This window comes from Castor canadensis, chromosome 14, assembly GCF_047511655.1.
Source record: "Castor canadensis chromosome 14, mCasCan1.hap1v2, whole genome shotgun sequence".
Lineage (NCBI taxonomy): Eukaryota > Metazoa > Chordata > Mammalia > Rodentia > Castoridae > Castor > Castor canadensis.
Window position 1 is genome coordinate 95,650,827 of NC_133399.1, and position 17,449 is coordinate 95,668,275.

At 42.0% G+C, this 17,449-nt stretch overlaps 1 protein-coding gene and 1 non-coding gene across 6 annotated transcripts; both read left to right on the forward strand.

Annotated features, from left to right (window-relative positions):
- The first annotated feature begins 542 nt into the window (after positions 1-542).
- On the forward strand, positions 543-13,536 carry LOC109698611 (tripartite motif-containing protein 60-like). 5 transcript variants are annotated; one of them, XM_074055048.1, is made up of 5 exons: positions 551-650; positions 3,811-3,838; positions 4,213-4,439; positions 9,772-9,830; positions 10,129-13,536. In XM_074055048.1, the coding sequence occupies exon 5, from the start codon at positions 10,407-10,409 to the stop codon at positions 11,820-11,822; it is 1,416 nt and encodes a 471-aa protein (XP_073911149.1). In that variant the 5' UTR covers positions 551-650; positions 3,811-3,838; positions 4,213-4,439; positions 9,772-9,830; positions 10,129-10,406; the 3' UTR covers positions 11,823-13,536. The 5 variants fall into 5 exon arrangements, with proteins under 5 accessions (XP_073911145.1, XP_073911149.1, XP_073911147.1 ...); XM_074055047.1 differs by lacking the exon at positions 551-650 and adding an exon at positions 680-955; XM_074055044.1 differs by lacking the exon at positions 4,213-4,439 and having other exon boundaries at positions 543-650.
- A 3,718-nt stretch (positions 13,537-17,254) lies between these two features.
- Positions 17,255-17,449, forward strand: LOC141416971 (U2 spliceosomal RNA). The gene has a single exon (XR_012441615.1). It is a non-coding gene; the product is annotated as a U2 spliceosomal RNA (small nuclear RNA).

Below are 17,449 nucleotides of genomic sequence, written 5' to 3' on the forward strand. Positions count from 1 at the left end.
AGAGCTGACTGCTCCTCGTGCATTTCAAAACTCACTGCTCCCTTCAGCTGCTCCATCTTGTGACCCCAGCTCGGGAAACAGACCCAAGACGGAGTTCTCCGCTCCTTTGCCAGCTGGGAGGAGGACGTGGTCAAGGCTTTCAAACCAGCCTGCGATGAGTATGGCTTGCCCTGCTCTGACTCTCAAGTAGAGCCCGCAGGAATGCAAATAAGTAAGAAGACTCTGAGCGCTGGCGTGGTGTTGCGGGCCTGTCCTTGCAGAGGCAGAGGCAGAGGACGGCGGAAAGCTTGTTTCAAAACACGAAAACATCTGCAAAGATTGACCACGAGATTTGTGCGTGTGTGCGCTGATGACCGAATCCAAGCACAGATCGACCACTGAGCTGCATCCCAGCCCCTGACAATAGGATTTGAATGGCCAGCTGAAGCCCACCGGGTCCTCATCAGGCAAGAGCCCTTGTCTTAGGAAACAGGTACCCCTCCACCCAGGCTCACTGGGCATGCGCGGGATTTCCCCCGCCCACTTCCGGGGGACTGGCCAATCACGTCACGGGCCGAATAGCCGCCCCGCCCGCGGGTTGGGGGTTCTGAGCCCAGTGGTGCTCTCGGGTGCTGAGCAGCCTCGGCCTGGCCACGGACCTTCTGCTCCAGGTTAGCTGGGGGGAGCCGGGTAGGGGGGCTTAATGAAGCAGGGTTCCCCGAGCATCTGCTGGGAAGACTTGGGGCCAGGTCAGGGCTTGTCCACACCTGAGTGTCCTCAGACTCTGGTCTTTTAATTACAGTATTGTCTTTGTAGAGTAAAATCCTGTGGTTTGCAGGAAAATGGAAGGAACTGGAGATCATCAAGTTAAGTGAAATAAGCCAGACGTGTTCCCTCTCATGTGGAATCTAGACGAGCCGGGTGTCGGTGGCTCACATCACTTGAGAGGCTGATATCGGGAGGATCGCGGATTGAGGTCAGCCTGGGCAAATAGTCTGTGAGATCCCACCTCCAAAATAATCAGAGCAAAGGGACTGGAAGTATGGCTCAAGCGGTAGAACGCCTGCTTTACAAGCACGAAGCCCTCAGTTCAAATCCCAGTCCCACTAGAAAAAAAAAAAGTGAGGAGTGTAGAATGGGAGAAACAGTTTGGAGAGTACCAGCGGAGTAGGGAGGGTGAAGGAGGGATCAATATATGGTTTCATACCCATGTATGAAAACAAAATAAAACCCACTGAGATCATTTTAAAAAGGGGGAGGGGAACAAAATAATAGAGTGAATCTGATCATTCGTGTATGAAAATAACACAATGAAACCTTTGTACAATTAATAGACACTAAAAAATACAGGATCAAACCAGGCATGGTGGAGCATGTCTGTAATCCCATCACTTGAGGTAGACACAGAAAGAAGAAATACAGGATCCCAGGCCTCAGCTCAAGCCCCTATAGTGGTATTTAAGGTGGTGGGATCATGTTAATTAACCTTTTGAGAAGGTTCTGATGGACTGGAATGTAGTGGCCTAGTGTGTGAGGCCTTGGGTTTCACCTCTAGAAGGTTGGGAAGTGCCCGTGTTAGAGAAGATATACTCTACAATGCCAGCACCACCTTGGCAGATTTAATTACAAGGATCTTGCAAAGAGGAAGTTTCTTACATTTGACAAATGATAAGGTTCATATTCATTTATGTAAAGTATCATCTCAAGTAACAGTGGTTGAAGCTTGACAGCAGGGACTCTTCCACTGGCTTCATTTGTTAGCATAATCTTTTATGGGTCGTTTGTTGGAGGTATGAGATTTGATTGAACGTGGCCTTGACCTTGCTAGGCCCCCAGCCGTGTTAGCCTAATGCTTACTGAGTTCTTAGCAACTCATGCATGCTATGCAAAGTACAGAAGCCAGGAAAACATGGTTGGTGTCCAATAAGCCTTGTTATTTTAGTTTTATTTATTTTTTGGTGGACCGGGGTTTACAGCCTCACATTTGCTAGGTAGATTCTCTATCCAAGTCTTGTTATTCCTGGAGTAATGAAAAGCTATTGTTGGTTGGAAATTGGGAGGTAATAGGATTAGGTTTGTGTTTGAAAAGCCATAGAGTTATAGAAGTGATTGAGGGATGGGTGTGTCAAAGATAACAAAGCCATCTGGGCTCCAGTGGCTCATGCCTGTAATCCTAGCTATTCAGGAGGCAGAGATTAGGAGGGCCACAGTTCAAGGCCAGTCCTGGCATATAGTTTGCTAGACCCTATCTAGGAAAAAACCAAAACAAACAAACAAAAAGGGCAGGTGCTTTACCACTTGAGCCACATCCCCAGTCCTAAGTGTGAGGCTTATTTTATTTTATTTTTTTACTAGCAACATAATTGCTCCTTCTGATTTCAGAATTCCCAGGCATGGTTTGCACTGTAAACTTAGATTGGGAGGTGAGAAGAATTGAGGGAGAATATGGTCTATGTGGTTTATGTAGGTGTATGAAAATAGAACACTGAAACCTGTTGAAATTGTTCTAAGAATGGGGGAAAGGAGAATGGGGGAGAATAATGGAGGGGTGAATTTAATTTAAGATACATTGTAAGCACATATGTAAATGTCACATGAAACTCCAGTACAACTAATATATGCTAATAAGAAATTGAAAGACACATTGTCATTTTGTATAATTCTTTACAATTGAAAAATACTGTAATTTAAGAAATGGAATATCTTGCTGCTCTTTCAAAATTAGAATCTATGTGACTTTCTACTAAATTATGGTCATGAGCAGATGTCATTTTTTTTTTAATTGGTGCTAGGGTTTGAACTCAGGGTCTTGCACTTATTAGCTACATTCCCAGTTTTTGGTTTTTTTTGAGATAGGCCAGATTGACCTGAACTCATTTTGTAGCCCAGGCTGCCCTCTGTTTCTTCTCTTTTTTTTCTTTTGGCAGTACTGGAGTTTGAACTCAGTACTTCACACTTGCTAGGAAGGCACTCTACTTCTTGAGTAGCTCCACCAGTGTTTTTTTTGGGTTTTTTTGTTTGTTTTTGTGGTACTGGGATTTGAACTCAGGCCCTGCACCTTGAGCCACTCCTCAGTGCCTCCCCTATCCCCCTTTTTATGATGGGTTTTTTCAAGATAGGGTTTTGCAAACTATTTGCTCAGGTTGGCTTTGAACCTCAATTCTCCTGATCTCTACCTCCTGAGTAACTAGGATAACAGGCCTGAGCAACCAATGCCTGGCTGAGCATGTTTTGAGTCAGACACTATGACAAACATCCTTCCATACAGTTTCTCAGGTAATGCATCCAATTTTCTGAATTAGAAATTCGAGTTCAGAGAAATTCAGTTTCTGAATGACTTTGCTAGTTAAGTGGCTGTGTTGAGTAAACACAATTAGAGACTACTACCTAATTGAGTAGTATCTGTTTACATTGTCATATATGATGTAAGAATCTTAATTTTTTTCTCCAATTTAAGAGGGTGAACAGAACGCTATATGATGAAGAATTTCAATGTAGGTTTGGAAGGCTATACACTGTTATGTGAATACCAGGAAAGGATGGTGGATTTAAGGATTTAGTATGATACTGCTATTTTCACCAGTTAATGTTATGACTTCCTTATAAATTCTTGTGAATTACATTCTTATAAATTAAAAGTCTACACTTACAGTTGCAGGTAGTAATTCCAAATAATCAGGGTTGGGATTTTACCCTACTTACAGGCTCTAAGATCACAGCACAAGGAAGGTACTGGGACTAGTTCTGTAATTTGATCATGGTGGTGGAGATGTGAGTCTACATAAATTACGTGATGCCTTCTTCCATCAATGTTATTTCTTGCTCTTGTAGGTCAATAACAGGAGAAACTACGTGAAAGGTACAATAGAACCCCTCTATACTCTTCAAAATTCCTGTGAATCAATAAACATATCAAAATGTAAAAGAAAAAAAATCGGCTAGGTGTGGTAGCTCCTGTCTGTAATCCTAGCTACTTGGGAGACTGTGTGGGAGGATCATGGCTTGAGGCCAACCCAGAGAAAATAGTTCCCAAGACCCGGCCTCCAAAATAACCTAAGCAAAATGGACTGGAGGTGTGGCTCAAGTGGTACAGTGTCTGCTTTTGCAAGCAGGAAGCCCTGAGTTCAAATCCTAGTCTTGCCAAAAAGAAAAGGTTTACCTGTTGATATTTCTTGTCTGCTAGCAGAAGACAACATTCCTTGGTAAGAGATGTCTTTATTTTTCCTGTTGCAGCCAGCTGCATGAACATTCTTTGTGTAGATTCCCCACCCATCCCAGGCCCCACAGAGGTGATGGTGGAAGAACCCTCAGAGATGCTGTATACAACAAAAGCTTGTATCATAACCAGTGAACCTGGAATTGGGGATACCTTTATGACAACCCTGTTTTGTCCCGATGACATTTTACCTCATCTTCTAAGGGTGCTTATGACACCCTTAAGAGCCTGAAGAATGACCTGGGTAAAGAGCAAAACTTGGGCACTGTATTCTTGGCATATTTAGGGGACTAAACAGCAGGGACTCTTGGGAATTATGGGGGCCCCCAAGAAATGTGTGAAAATGAGTGACTGAGTAAACCTTGCCACAGAAGATTACTCTTAGGTTTTTTTTTTTTTTTTGGCAGTAGTGGGGTTTAAACACGGGGCCTCACACTTACTAGGCAGGCACTTTACCACTTGAGCCACAACCTCAGAAGGTTACTTTTTTTTTCTTTTTGCTCCCAAAAAACAGACAAACAAAAAACCTACAAGGCGTATACGATATATTAAGTATAGTAGAGGTCTTTACAAAATGACCAATATTGCTTCATTTGTAAGTTAAACTTTAGGATTTTCTAACCAGAAGGTCATTTTTTTTCCCATGGAGGTACTGGTGTTTGAACTCAGGGCCTTGTGCTTGCTAGGCAGGCACTCTATACTTGAGCCTCATCCCAGACCTCTGCTTTAGGTTTTTTATGCCCAGCCCACCCTGGACTGCAATTCTCCTATGTAAGCTTCTTGCTTAGCTGGCATAGCAGGCCCATACTACCATGCCGAGTTTTTGGTTTTTTTTTTTTTTTTTTTTTTTTTTTAATTTTTCTTTTATTATTCATATGTGCATACAAGGCTTGGTTTATTTTTCCCCCCTGCCCCCACCCCCTCCCTTACCACCCACTCCACCCCCTCCCGCTCCCCCCCTCAATACCCAGCAGAAACTATTTTGCCCTTATCTCTAATTTTGTTGTAGAGAGAGTATAAGCAATAATAGGAAGGAACAAGGGGTTTTGCTGGTTGAGATAAGGATAGCTATACAGGGCATTGACTCACATTGATTTCCTGTGCGTGGGTGTTACCTTCTAGGTTAATTCTTTTTAATCTAACCTTTTCTCTAGTTCCTGGTCCCCTTTTCCTATTGGCCTCAGTTGCTTTAAGGTATCTGCTTTAGTTTCTCTGCATTAAGGGCAACAAATGCTAGCTAGTTTTTTAGGTGTCTTACCTATCCTCACCCCTCCCTTGTGTGCTCTCGCTTTTATCATGTGCTCATAGTCCAATCCCCTTGTTGTGTTTGCCCTTGATCTAATGTCCACATATGAGGGAGAACATACGATTTTTGGTCTTTTGGGCCAGGCTAACCTCACTCAGAATGTTGTTCTCCAATTCCATCCATTTACCAGCGAATGATAACATTTCGTTCTTCTTCATGGCTGCATAAAATTCCATTGTGTATAGATACCACATTTTCTTAATCCATTCGTCAGTGCTGGGGCATCTTGGCTGTTTCCATAACTTGGCTATTGTGAATATTGCCGCAATAAACATGGATGTGCAGGTGCCTCTGGAGTAACAGTCTTTTGGGTATATCCCCAAGAGTGGTATTGCTGGATCAAATGGTAGATCGATGTCCAGCTTTTTAAGTAGCCTCCAAATTTTTTTCCAGAGTGGTTGTACTAGTCTACATTCCCACCAACAGTGTAAGAGGGTTCCTTTTTCCCCACATCCTCGCCAACACCTGTTGTTGGTGGTGTTGCTGATGATGGCTATTCTAACAGGGGTGAGGTGGAATCTTAGTGTGGTTTTAATTTGCATTTCCTTTATTGCTAGAGATGGTGAGCATTTTTTCATGTGTTTTCTGGCCATTTGAATTTCTTCTTTTGAGAAAGTTCTGTTTAGTTCACCTGCCCATTTCTTTATTGGTTCATTAGTTTTGGGAGAATTTAGTTTTTTAAGTTCCCTGTATATTCTGGTTATCAGTCCTTTGTCTGATGTATAGTTGGCAAATATTTTCTCCCACTCTGTGGGTGTTCTCTTCAGTTTAGAGACCATTTCTTTTGATGAACAGAAGCTTTTTAGTTTTATGAGGTCCCATTTATCTATGCTATCTCTTAGTTGCTGTGCTGCTGGGGTTTCATTGAGAAAGTTCTTACCTATACCTACTAACTCCAGAGTATTTCCTACTCTTTCTTGTATCAACTTAAGAGTTTGGGGTCTGATATTAAGATCCTTGATCCATTTTGAGTTAATCTTGGTATAGGGTGATATACATGGATCTAGTTTCAGTTTTTTGCAGACTGCTAACCAGTTTTCCCAGCAGTTTTTGTTGAAGAGGCTGCTATTTCTCCATCGTATATTTTTAGCTCCTTTGTCAAAGATAAGTTGCTTATAGTTGTGTGGCTTCATATCTGGATCCTCTATTCTGTTCCACTGGTCTTCATGTCTGTTTTTGTGCCAGTACCATGCTGTTTTTATTATTATTGCTTTGTAATATAGTTTGAAGTCAGGTATTGTGATACCTCCAGCGCTGTTCTTTTGACTGAGTATTGCCTTGGCTATTCGTGGCCTCTTGTGTTTCCATATAAATTTAACAGTAGATTTTTCAATCTCTTTGATGAATGTCATTGGAATTTTGATGGGAATTGCATTAAACATGTAGATTACTTTTGGGAGTATAGACATTTTTACTATGTTGATTCTACCAATCCATGAGCATGGGAGATCTCTCCACTTTCTATAGTCTTCCTCAATCTCTTTCTTCAGAAGTGTATAGTTTTCCTTGTAGAGGTCTTTCACATCTTTTGTTAGGTTTACACCTAGGTATTTGATTTTTTTTGAGGCTATTGTAAATGGAATTGTTTTCATACATTCTTTTTCCGTTTGCTCATTGTTAGTGTATAGAAATGCTAATGATTTTTCTATGTTGATTTTATATCCTGCTACCTTGCTATAGCTATTGATGATGTCTAGAAGCTTCTGAGTAGAGTTTTTTGGGTCTTTAAGGTATAGGATCATGTCGTCTGCAAATAGGGATATTTTGACAGTTTCTTTACCTATTTGTATTCCTTTTATTCCTTCTTCTTGCCTAATTGCTCTGGCTAGGAATTCCAGTACTATGTTGAATAGGAGTGGAGATAGTGGGCATCCTTGTCTGGTTCCTGATTTTAGAGGGAATGGTTTTAATTTTTCTCCGTTAAGTATAATGCTGGCTGTAGGTTTGTCATATATAGCTTTTATAATGTTGAGGAACTTTCCTTCTATTCCTAGTTTTCTTAGAGCTTTTATCATGAAATGATGTTGGATCTTATCAAAGGCTTTTTCTGCATCTATTGAGATGATCAAGTGGTTTTTGTCTTTGCTTCTGTTAATGTGGTTTATTACGTTTATTGATTTTCGTATGTTGAACCACCCCTGCATCCCTGGGATGAAGCCTACCTGGTCGTGGTGAATAATCTTTTTGATGTGTTGCTGAATTCGATTTGCCATTATTTTGTTGAGGATTTTTGCATCAATGTTCATTAAGGAGATTGGCCTATAGTTCTCCTTTTTGGAGGTGTCTTTGCCTGGTTTTGGGATAAGTGTAATAGTGGCTTCATAAAATGTGTTTGGCAGTTTTCCTTCCCTTTCTATTTCATGGAACAGTTTAAGGAGGGTTGGTATCAGTTCTTCTTTAAAGGTCTGATAGAATTCAGCAGAGAATCCATCAGGTCCTGGACTTTTCTTTTTGGGGAGACTCTTGATTGCTGCTTCAATTTCATTTTGTGTTATAGGTCTATTCAGGTGATTAATTTCCTCTTGGTTCAGTTTTGGATGATCATATGTATCTAGAAATCTGTCCATTTCTTTTAGATTTTCAAATTTATTTGAATATAGGTTCTGAAAGTAGTCTCTGATGATTTCCTGGACTTCCATGGTGTTTGTTGTTATCTCCCCTTTTGCATTCCTGATTCTACTAATTTGGGTTTTTTCTCTCCTCATTTTAGTCAGGTTTGCCAGGGGTCTATCGATCTTGTTTATTTTTTCAAAGAACCAACTTTTTGTTTCATTAATTCTTTGTATGGTTTTTTTGGTTTCTATTTCGTTGATTTCAGCTCTTATTTTTATTATTTCTCTCCTTCTATTTGTTTTGGGATTTGCTTGTTCTTGTTTTTCTAGGAGTTTGAGATGTATCATTAGGTCATTGATTTGGGATCTTTCAATCTTTTTAATATATGCACTCATTGTTTTTTTTTTTTTTTTAATGCTGTATTGGGGTTTGAATTCAGGGCCCAAACCTTGAGCCACTCCACTAGTACTTTTTTGTGTGGGTGTTTTCGAGATAGGGTCTTGTGAGCTATTTGTTCTGGCTGGCTTTGAACCACGATCCTCCTGATCTCTTCCTCCTGAGTAGCTAGGATTACAGATGTGAGCCACCAGCACTGGGCTCCAAGCTTTTTACTGGTTGAGATGATGTCTTAGGACCTTTTTGCCCAGGCCAGCCTTGAATGCAATCCTCAAGGTCTTTGCCTCTCAATTGGCTAGGATTATAGGTATGAGCCACCAGAGCTCTGATTTTTTAACTTTTTTTTTATGATATGAGGTTTGAACTCAGGACCTTGGGTCTGCTAGGCATGTGCTCTATCACTTGAGCCATGTCCCTATCATCTTTTTATCATTATTTATTTATCATTATTATTGTTGGTAATTTGAGACAGTGTCTTCCTGTGTAACTCAGCTTGGCTTCAAACTTGTAGTTCTCCTGCTTTAACTTCTTGAGAGGTGGGACTATAGCTGTCCTCTACTGTGTCAAATCACAAACCTGGCTTTCCCGCTATTTAACCCCCACACACATACCCCATGCTCCTGCAGGGTTATAAGTGTGAGCCACCAGCACCCTGGTAAGATCATTTTCTTAATGTAGCTGAAATATTATTATCAAAATCAGGAAGATTTTTGTTTTTTGTTTTGCTGGGCTGGGGATTGAACCCAAGGCCTTGCACATGTTAGGTAAGTGCTCTACCACTGAGCTACACTGCAGCCTCATTCAGGAAGTTAATATTTGATATATTAATACTATTATCTAATAAATAGTATATACCCACATTTCCTGCATCATCCCATATGATCCTTTTTTTTTTTTTTTTTGGTACTCAGGGCCTACATCTTGAGCCACTCTGCCATCCCTTTTCTGTGATGGGTTTTTTCGAGATAGAGTCTCTCAAACTATTTGTCCTGATTGGCTTTGAACCTCAATCCTCCTGATTACAGGATTACAGGCATGAGCCACCAGCTTCCAGCTCCAAACCATCCATTTTATTGTAGTTTTGCCCAATCTATTATCCAAGCTAAAATCATGAGTTATTCTTGTTTCTTTAGTTTTATTCTAGAACAACTTGCCTGCATTTTTTTTTAACACCATTATCTCATACAGTCCAACACCATTGTGTTATTGAATCTTCTATGATTTGGAGTTTTATGATTATTCCTTATAATTAAATTCAGGTAAAATCATTGTTTTTTTCAGAATGTCTCCCTAGGCAGTAATGTTTTTCTTCTCATTTCAGGTTGTCCATTTTTCCCATCATTGGTTATGTGGTATTTTCTAGAACTCTACATTATAAAGGTATGCATTTCTTTGTAATTGAAATATAAAACTTGGAATGATAGTTTAAAATTGAACAGCATATTTTCTTATGATTTTTTACCCAATCATTTTTACAGTTATTGATGATTTGTACTCGTACTCAAATCAATGATGATATTGCAGTTTCAAGTCGAGGGTTTTTTTGTTTGTTTTTTGTTTTGGTGGTGGTTGTGGTGGTATAGCAGTTTAAACTCAGGGCCTCATGTTCTACCACTTGAGCCACTCCACCAGCACAAGTCAAGGACATTTTGAAATTGAAATCTTTTGTCACCCACAGGTATGATTGATCCATTAGGCCTGTGACTGCTTTCTTGAAGAAAGTCATTAAACTTCAGTTCACATGGGCTCATCTGTGATAGAGCTACAAGGTTGAATTCTTGTCCTCTGAGTTAAGGCACAGAGGACTTAACAAGACTTCAGTGACTGCCATCTGCATGCCAGGCCATTGAAACCTACAGCTGGCCATTCTTTAAGGACTTGGGAGGGATAGACACACCTTGCTGGGTCCTCAGCTCAAGGAACTGGCCTTGCCAAGGGGGCATTGCCCACAGCCCAATGGAGTTTCAGACAGCCCTGGAAGACTTCCAGAAGGAGTGTGGCTGCCCCATCTGCCTGAATTACTTCAAAGACCCAGTGACCATTAACTGTGGGCACAACTTCTGTTACTCTTGCCTCCATACATCCTGGAAGGATCTAACTGATTCTTTCCCATGCCCTGTCTGTCGATTTGGCTTTGCTTCCAAAAACTTCAAGAGGAACCTCCAGCTCCAGAATCTGACTGAAATTGCTAAACTACTCCAGGTCAGAAGGAGCAAGAGGAAAAGGGAGGAAGAGAATCCTGTGTGTGAGAAGCACAACCAATTCCTGACCCTCTTCTGCGTGAAGGACCTGGAGGTTCTATGCACCCAGTGTAGCTTCTCTGCTGAACACGAGAAGCACTACATTTGCCCCATTAAGAAAGCTGCCCCTTATCACAGGAAAATTCTAGAAGGCAGCATTGAGCCCCTGAAGAATAACTTGGAACGAGTTGAAAAAGTGATAATTATGCAAGGCAGCAAAACCCAAGAGCTGAGAAAGAAGGTAGAATATAGGAAAGAAGAAATAAATTCAGAATTTGAGCAAAACAGACTGTTTTTACAGAATAAGCAAGAGGCTATTCTTAAGGAGATGCAAGATGAAGAGATGGACATTTTAACAAAACTTAATGAAAATGTCGCCACACTTTCAGACCATGCCTCCACATTAAAAGGTCTACTGAAGGAAGTCAAGGACAAGTGTGCCAGGTCAGACCTGACGCTGCTTACACGCGTTAAGAGTATCTGCAACAGGTACCGAAGCTTAAAATGCCCTGAACTCTTCTCTTTCAGCTTAAAGAAATACAGTTTCAGTCTTCCCCCACAGTATTCTGGCTTGGATAGAATTATCAAGCAATTTCCAGTTGAAATGACTTTTGACCTTGACACAGCACATCCTCATCTCACTGTGTCAGCAGATAGAAAGGTGGTGCATTACAGAAGAACAAGACAAAATGTTTATTACAGCCCACGGAGGTTTTATCTCTGCCCTGCTGTCCTAGGTTTGAAGGCTTTTAATTCTGGGCGACATTACTGGGAGGTAGCAGTGGGGAACAAACCTAAGTGGACACTGGGTGTGTGTCAAAACCATCTTCCTAGGAACTGGCGGAACCAGCCTGCGGTTCTGGGTGACTTCTGGGCCATCGGGCGATACATTGAGAGTGGTTACATTGCATTTGGTCCTAGGAGAACCCGGCTTCTGCCAGAAGTGAGACCCAGTAAGGTTGGCATTTTTCTAGACTATGAAATGGGTGAGGTCTCTTTTTATAATGTGAATGATAGATCTCTTCTTTACACATTTAATGATGCCTTTACCAAAACTATTTGGCCTTATTTCTACACGGGAATAGATCCTGAACCTCTTAAAATCCTATCGGTACCTGATTATGGAAAATAACATGGTGAGTTCTGGTTCGGTGTTTAGGGCTAATTTAGCCAGTAAATTTAATCTCATTATTTCTGAATTTTTTTTAAAGTTTAACCACTGAAAACCAGAGTAGATTTTTCTTTCATTTTTGTCAATTATAAAAACAAAACAAAAAAGAAGGGACTGGAGGTATGGTTCAAGCAGTAGAGAGCCTGCTTTGCAAGCACAAAGCCATGCATTCAAACCCCAGTCTCACTCTCACACACACACACACACACACACACAAGAGCAATAACACAAACAAAACAGAAATGATAGCAGCTGTGTGATGTGGTGCATGCGTGTTAATACCATCACTAAGGAGGCTAGGCAGGATTTCGAGTTCCCCCGCCAGCCTGAGCTCCATAATGAGACCCTATTCAAACAAACGTGATTGTAATGCCAGCTTTGTAGATGTTACAGAACTAGTATGAAGTGCTTTTCTTTTTAAATTTTTTTTTTTGAGGTGCTAAGGATCAGACCAGGGCCTCATGGAAGCTAGTCTCTGGTAACACCAAGCTATATCCATGACCTAGTTGTCAAGTGTTTTAAATTCTAAGATAAAATATTTGCAAATTATATTACTTAACATATCCAATAAAATGTTTTGTCTTGAGCTGGGCATAGTGGTGCACAACTGTAATCCCAGCCTTTGGAAGGTAGACACAGGAGGACTGTGACTTCCAGGCCAATTTGTCTCCTTGGAAGAAAGTCTTGTCACATATCCAATGTCCACTTAGGTTTCTTCCCCACTTCTACCCACCAGTATTACCAATGAAACCCTGTCTCAAAAAGAGGAAAAAAAAATTGTTTTAAAATCACCTATAGTTTTTAAGTGAAGTTAATCACTTAAAGCTGTTTAAATTGTTATTTAAATGTCATGTTTATCACCTGCCTACCTTTCCAGTGGATTGCTCTATTTTTCTGTTTTCTATTTTGTACATTAGTTGACACAACTGCTTATTTCTGCAGAAAATGAGGATTTACCTTTTTTTTTTTTTTGCAGTTCTGGGGTATGAACTCAGGGCTTACACCTTGACCCACTCTACCAGCCCTTTTTTTGTGTGATGGGTTTTTTTAAGATAGGGTCTTAGAACTATTTTCCTAGGGCTGGCTTTGATTCTCCTGATCTCTGCCTCCTGTACAGCTAGGATTGCAGGCACCCATCCTATTTCACAGTGTGTTAATTCCTTCATCCACGTGGAAAACACTTCGTCATCGAATCTGGATTCCATCTCCCAAATAAGGACAGCTTTTCTCACCTGAATCTCTGTTCTTTTGTCCTAATTCAGTGCCACTCTTCTCCCCCCACCCCATGTGCTGCTTTTCTATTTGTTTGTTTTTAACAGTACTGGGTTTTGAACTCAGGACAGCACCCTTATTAGGTAGGGGTTGAGCTACTCCACCAGCTCAGGAATTTTTTTTCTTTTCTTTTTTTTAGAAAAAAATCCATCCCCCCCCTTTGCTTAAAAAACTTACCACTTTTTATTGCTGTTAGGATAAATATCTTGATCCTAAGACTGGACACTGAAGGATTTGAGGGGGAGGGAGGATGCTGGTGATTTCTATTTCCTTTACACCTCAGTGATTTCTGAGTTGTTTTCTTTGTGATAATTCATCAAGGCATACATGAATGAATTCTACCTCTTTCTGTATACAAGTGTGACTTCCATGAAAGAAAGTTCATTAAAAACTCAGCTCCTTGCTTCTTGTCTGTGTCTATCATGCTTTCCCCACCATGGGTTCAGAATCAACAGAGCCAAGGACTGTGATCTGAAACCACTAATGACATGCCAGGTGGTACTCTCATGGAGCCTGTCAGGGGGAGCTCATCAAGAAACACTGCATACTCTAGGATTCTATGCTGCTTACAGTGTGATGTTCATTGCTAGTATTGGATGCTTTTTGATAACAAATAGGAGAAAATCAAGGAAAAATGCTCATGGTGCAGTAGCAATCTGGGAGGTCCAGCCCTGTGTCTGGACAGCATAAGGAATTGAACATTGGGAGGATAAGCAGTATCTGCTGTCATACCAGGTGTAACAGCAGCCCTCCCTCCTCGGGACCAAGGTCACATCCCCCCACTGGGATGCTGTCTTTGGTCTGCTGTTCTTTTGACAGGAGCCTGAAGTACATGGTGGTGGCCACAGCTTAAAATTTCATAGGATGATGGTACACATTGTAAAATGGCTTCTCTTGGGAACTAGCATCTCTATCCACAGCCTAGAATTAGAGAGGTGAGAACCATGTATTCCTCAAGTGGGTCTCTGAACGTGATGGTCTCATGCAGTCAAGGTCAAAGGTGTGCTTGACAATTATTACATGACATGCTGTAGCTGAGGCCCAAAACCAAGTGAATTGTTCACTCCCCAACCAAAAAAATTACATACTAGTAATGCCATCTATTTATTCTAGCAGCAAATTGAATGTCTCTTATTATCAATCCCTGTTCTAGGTGCTGGGGCCACAAAAGTGAAAAAGAAAAAAATAGGGAAGACAGGATTCATGAAGACAAAGTGAAAATTTAAAAGTACAATTTAAGTTGCTCTAATCAGGATTTTTGTGAGGCTAAAGATGGGTTCTCACACACTATTTGTCCAGGCTGACCTGAAACCTTGATCCTCCCAATCTCAGCCTTCCAAGTGACTAGGATTATAGGCATGAGCTACAGATGCTTGACTAGCTGTACCTGATCTTAAAAAAGAAAAAAAGAGACACTTCCCTGGCTGAATCACAGCTGTGTGAACCTGGGCCTGACAAGTAGCAAAACCTGTTTTAGTAGAAAACAGCACTTTCTGTGGTCTCAGTGGTTTAGGTTTTTCCACAACCCTTCTATTTGATCCATTCTGCCGTTATCTAGTGGAGGAAGTTGGGGTACAGGGCAGTTACATGCTGGGAGCCATGTCCCTGGGCTTACAGTTTACGACAGTCTTACTCCAGTGTCCACACTGTTAATAACAACACTGTGTGGTCAGCTGGGACAGGGCAACCAGAGGGCAATGGGATCTGCAGTCTGGACATTTGTCAAGAACAGGGTAGTGAGTCCCCACCAGTGCCAACACAGCTGGTCAATGATGAACCAAAAATCAACTCAGTTTTGTGTGTCTATTATTTGTTGTTGTTGTAATTTGTTTTCTGTGATTTTACCTTTTTTTTTGTTTTTGGTGGTACCAGGGTTTGAACTCAGGACTTCTTGCTTGCTAGGCAGATGCTCTACCACTTGAGCCACTCCGTCAGCCTTAGAGTGGTCATTTGGAAGCTCAACATTTTCTAAATCTATCTTTTGACTTACTCCAAGTTACTGTTTTTATTTTTTTCAGTACTGGTGTAGGGCCTACACCTTGAGTCACTCTACCAGCTATGTATCAATCCATCCATCTTTCTCCTTTTTCTTTTTAAGTTTTAGCAAGGATTTATTTTTAGTAAAATGGGATGAAATAGGGAGAAATGGGGGGAGGGGAGGAAGAAACACTTCTTGCTCCCCATGCAAGAAATGAGAGTAAAGACTATTTCTTTTTGGTGCTAGAGATCAAACCCAGGGACTTACACATGCTTGTCAAGCTCTCTGACACCCAGCCCATCAGGATCTCTCATTTTAGGGGAGAAAATTATTATCAATAGATGTGCAGCCAAAAGAAGGCTCTTTCCTCCATCACTGCAACAGCAGTGAAGTCACCCACATACTTACAGAAACATGTTGTCTGGTGGGATCCCTCTACACCAGAGACTTTCCTTTTTTCTGATACAGTGAGCCACCAAATTCTCTGAATTTCCAGAAGATTGAAATACCAAGTATCAGCCAGAAGCAGGCAGTTCAAACCTGTAATCCTAGCTGCTTGAGAGGCTGGGATTGGGCCATTCAAGTTCAGCCCGGACAAATAGTTCGGAAGACCCCTTCTCTAGAATAGCCAGGGCAAATGGACTGGAGGCATTGCTCAAGCCAAAGTGTGCTAGTTCTGGAGAGTGAAGCTCTGAGTTCAAATCCCAGCTACACACACACACACACACACACACACAAAACCCCCAAGTACTGGAGATATGGATCAAGAGGCAGAGTGCCCTGCTTTGTAAGAATGAAGCCCTGAGTTCAAACACTAGTAACACCCCCCCACACACACACACACACAAAATGGATCACAGACAGTGGCTGGAAAAGAAAAGCAAACCTGAAAGAAAAGCAGAGAAAGTCCTCTGCTACTGCTATATTTCCTCTTCTCAATAATAATTATGGTTATCATAATTTTAAAAATCCTTACTCTTTATTGTAGGAAAAAGGAGAGACTTTGCCACAATCACCCTTTTATTTCCTAGTTGCTCTCCCTGCTTCTGTCTGGGAGGGTCTGCCCACAGGCGACAGGGTTCATGTTTACAATGCTGGAGCCAACCCACCAGGAGGGAGAAGAGCAGATAGGAAGGTGCTGTGCTCATAAGGTTTCATGGCTTCTCTGGGAACTTGCCACCACCTCTAGTTATCACCTGAAGTCCAGGTGTCAGCTGCACAGCCCTGTGTGTGCAGGGGCTGCTCGAGTGTCAGGGTTGAAAAGAGGGGCTCTTTCATAGTCAGCCATTCAACTCAGTATGTCCAGGACTGCAGCCACAGTCCGCTGGAACCATTTGAAAAATACAGCCAGGGGCTGGCTGAGTGGCTCAAGGGGCAGAGCACCTGCCTTGTAAGCTTCAGGCCCTGTACCAAATAAAATAAGTAAAATCACTGTTCCTGATTCTCTTGTGTGGTTCCAGTCACCAGAGGGAGTTTGCAGGCAGTGACCATGTGCTCAAGACCTTGCTCACCTGCCAGGTGTGACTGCCCCGGAGCCTGCCCTGGGGAGCACTAGGCCAGTGCACAGAGGCACATGTACCTGAGGCCCCAGACCCACCGAGGCAGAGGGACCAGGCCGCTGTCAGTGCTCAAGCTTAGATTGGCTATGCTGACCATGTGACCTGCCTTTTTTTTTTTTTAATCATTTTTACATTTACTCACATGTGTATACACTCTTTGGGACACCTCCCCCATCCCCTACCCCCCGTGGCCTGTCTTTAAAAAGGGTCCCGGAGGCCAAGTCCCATAGGTTCAAACGCTGGTCCTCACCAGTATACATCAAGTACTTACAGTTGGGAGAAAAGGGGAGGGAGGGCACCGGGTGGCGGTGAGTGGCACTGAGTCACCCTGCTGGGCGCTCCACTGAGGACCTGTGGCTAAGAGTTTGAGTTAGGGTGGAATTTGACCCAGTCCAACTTTGCCAGGTGCTCTGCCTAAGTCCTCAGTGGATATGTCCCATGGAAGGATCACAGCCTGGCGGTGCAGAGTGGGAGCCCCCGCCAAGTATGGGCTGATGTCTAGGTCCTATCCCAGTGTTGATGAAACTCCCAGCATCAGGTCCCAGTACCTGATGGATATGTCTTAGGAACAAGAGAGCAACCCTATCGCTTCTCGGCCTTTTGGCTAAGATCAAGTGTAGTATCTACCTGTTCTTATCAGTTTAATATCTGATACGTCCTCTATCCGAGGACAATATATTAAATGGATTTTTGGAACAGGGAGATGGAATAGGACCTTGCTCCGTCCACTCCATGCATCGACCTGGTATTGCAGTAACTCCAGGAAAGGTGCACCCCTC

Excerpts from the sequence above, each read along its gene's own strand:
- LOC109698611 (XM_074055044.1), top strand. The coding sequence starts at position 10,407 with ATGGAGTTTCAGACAGCCCTGGAAGACTTCCAGAAGGAGTGTGGCTGC.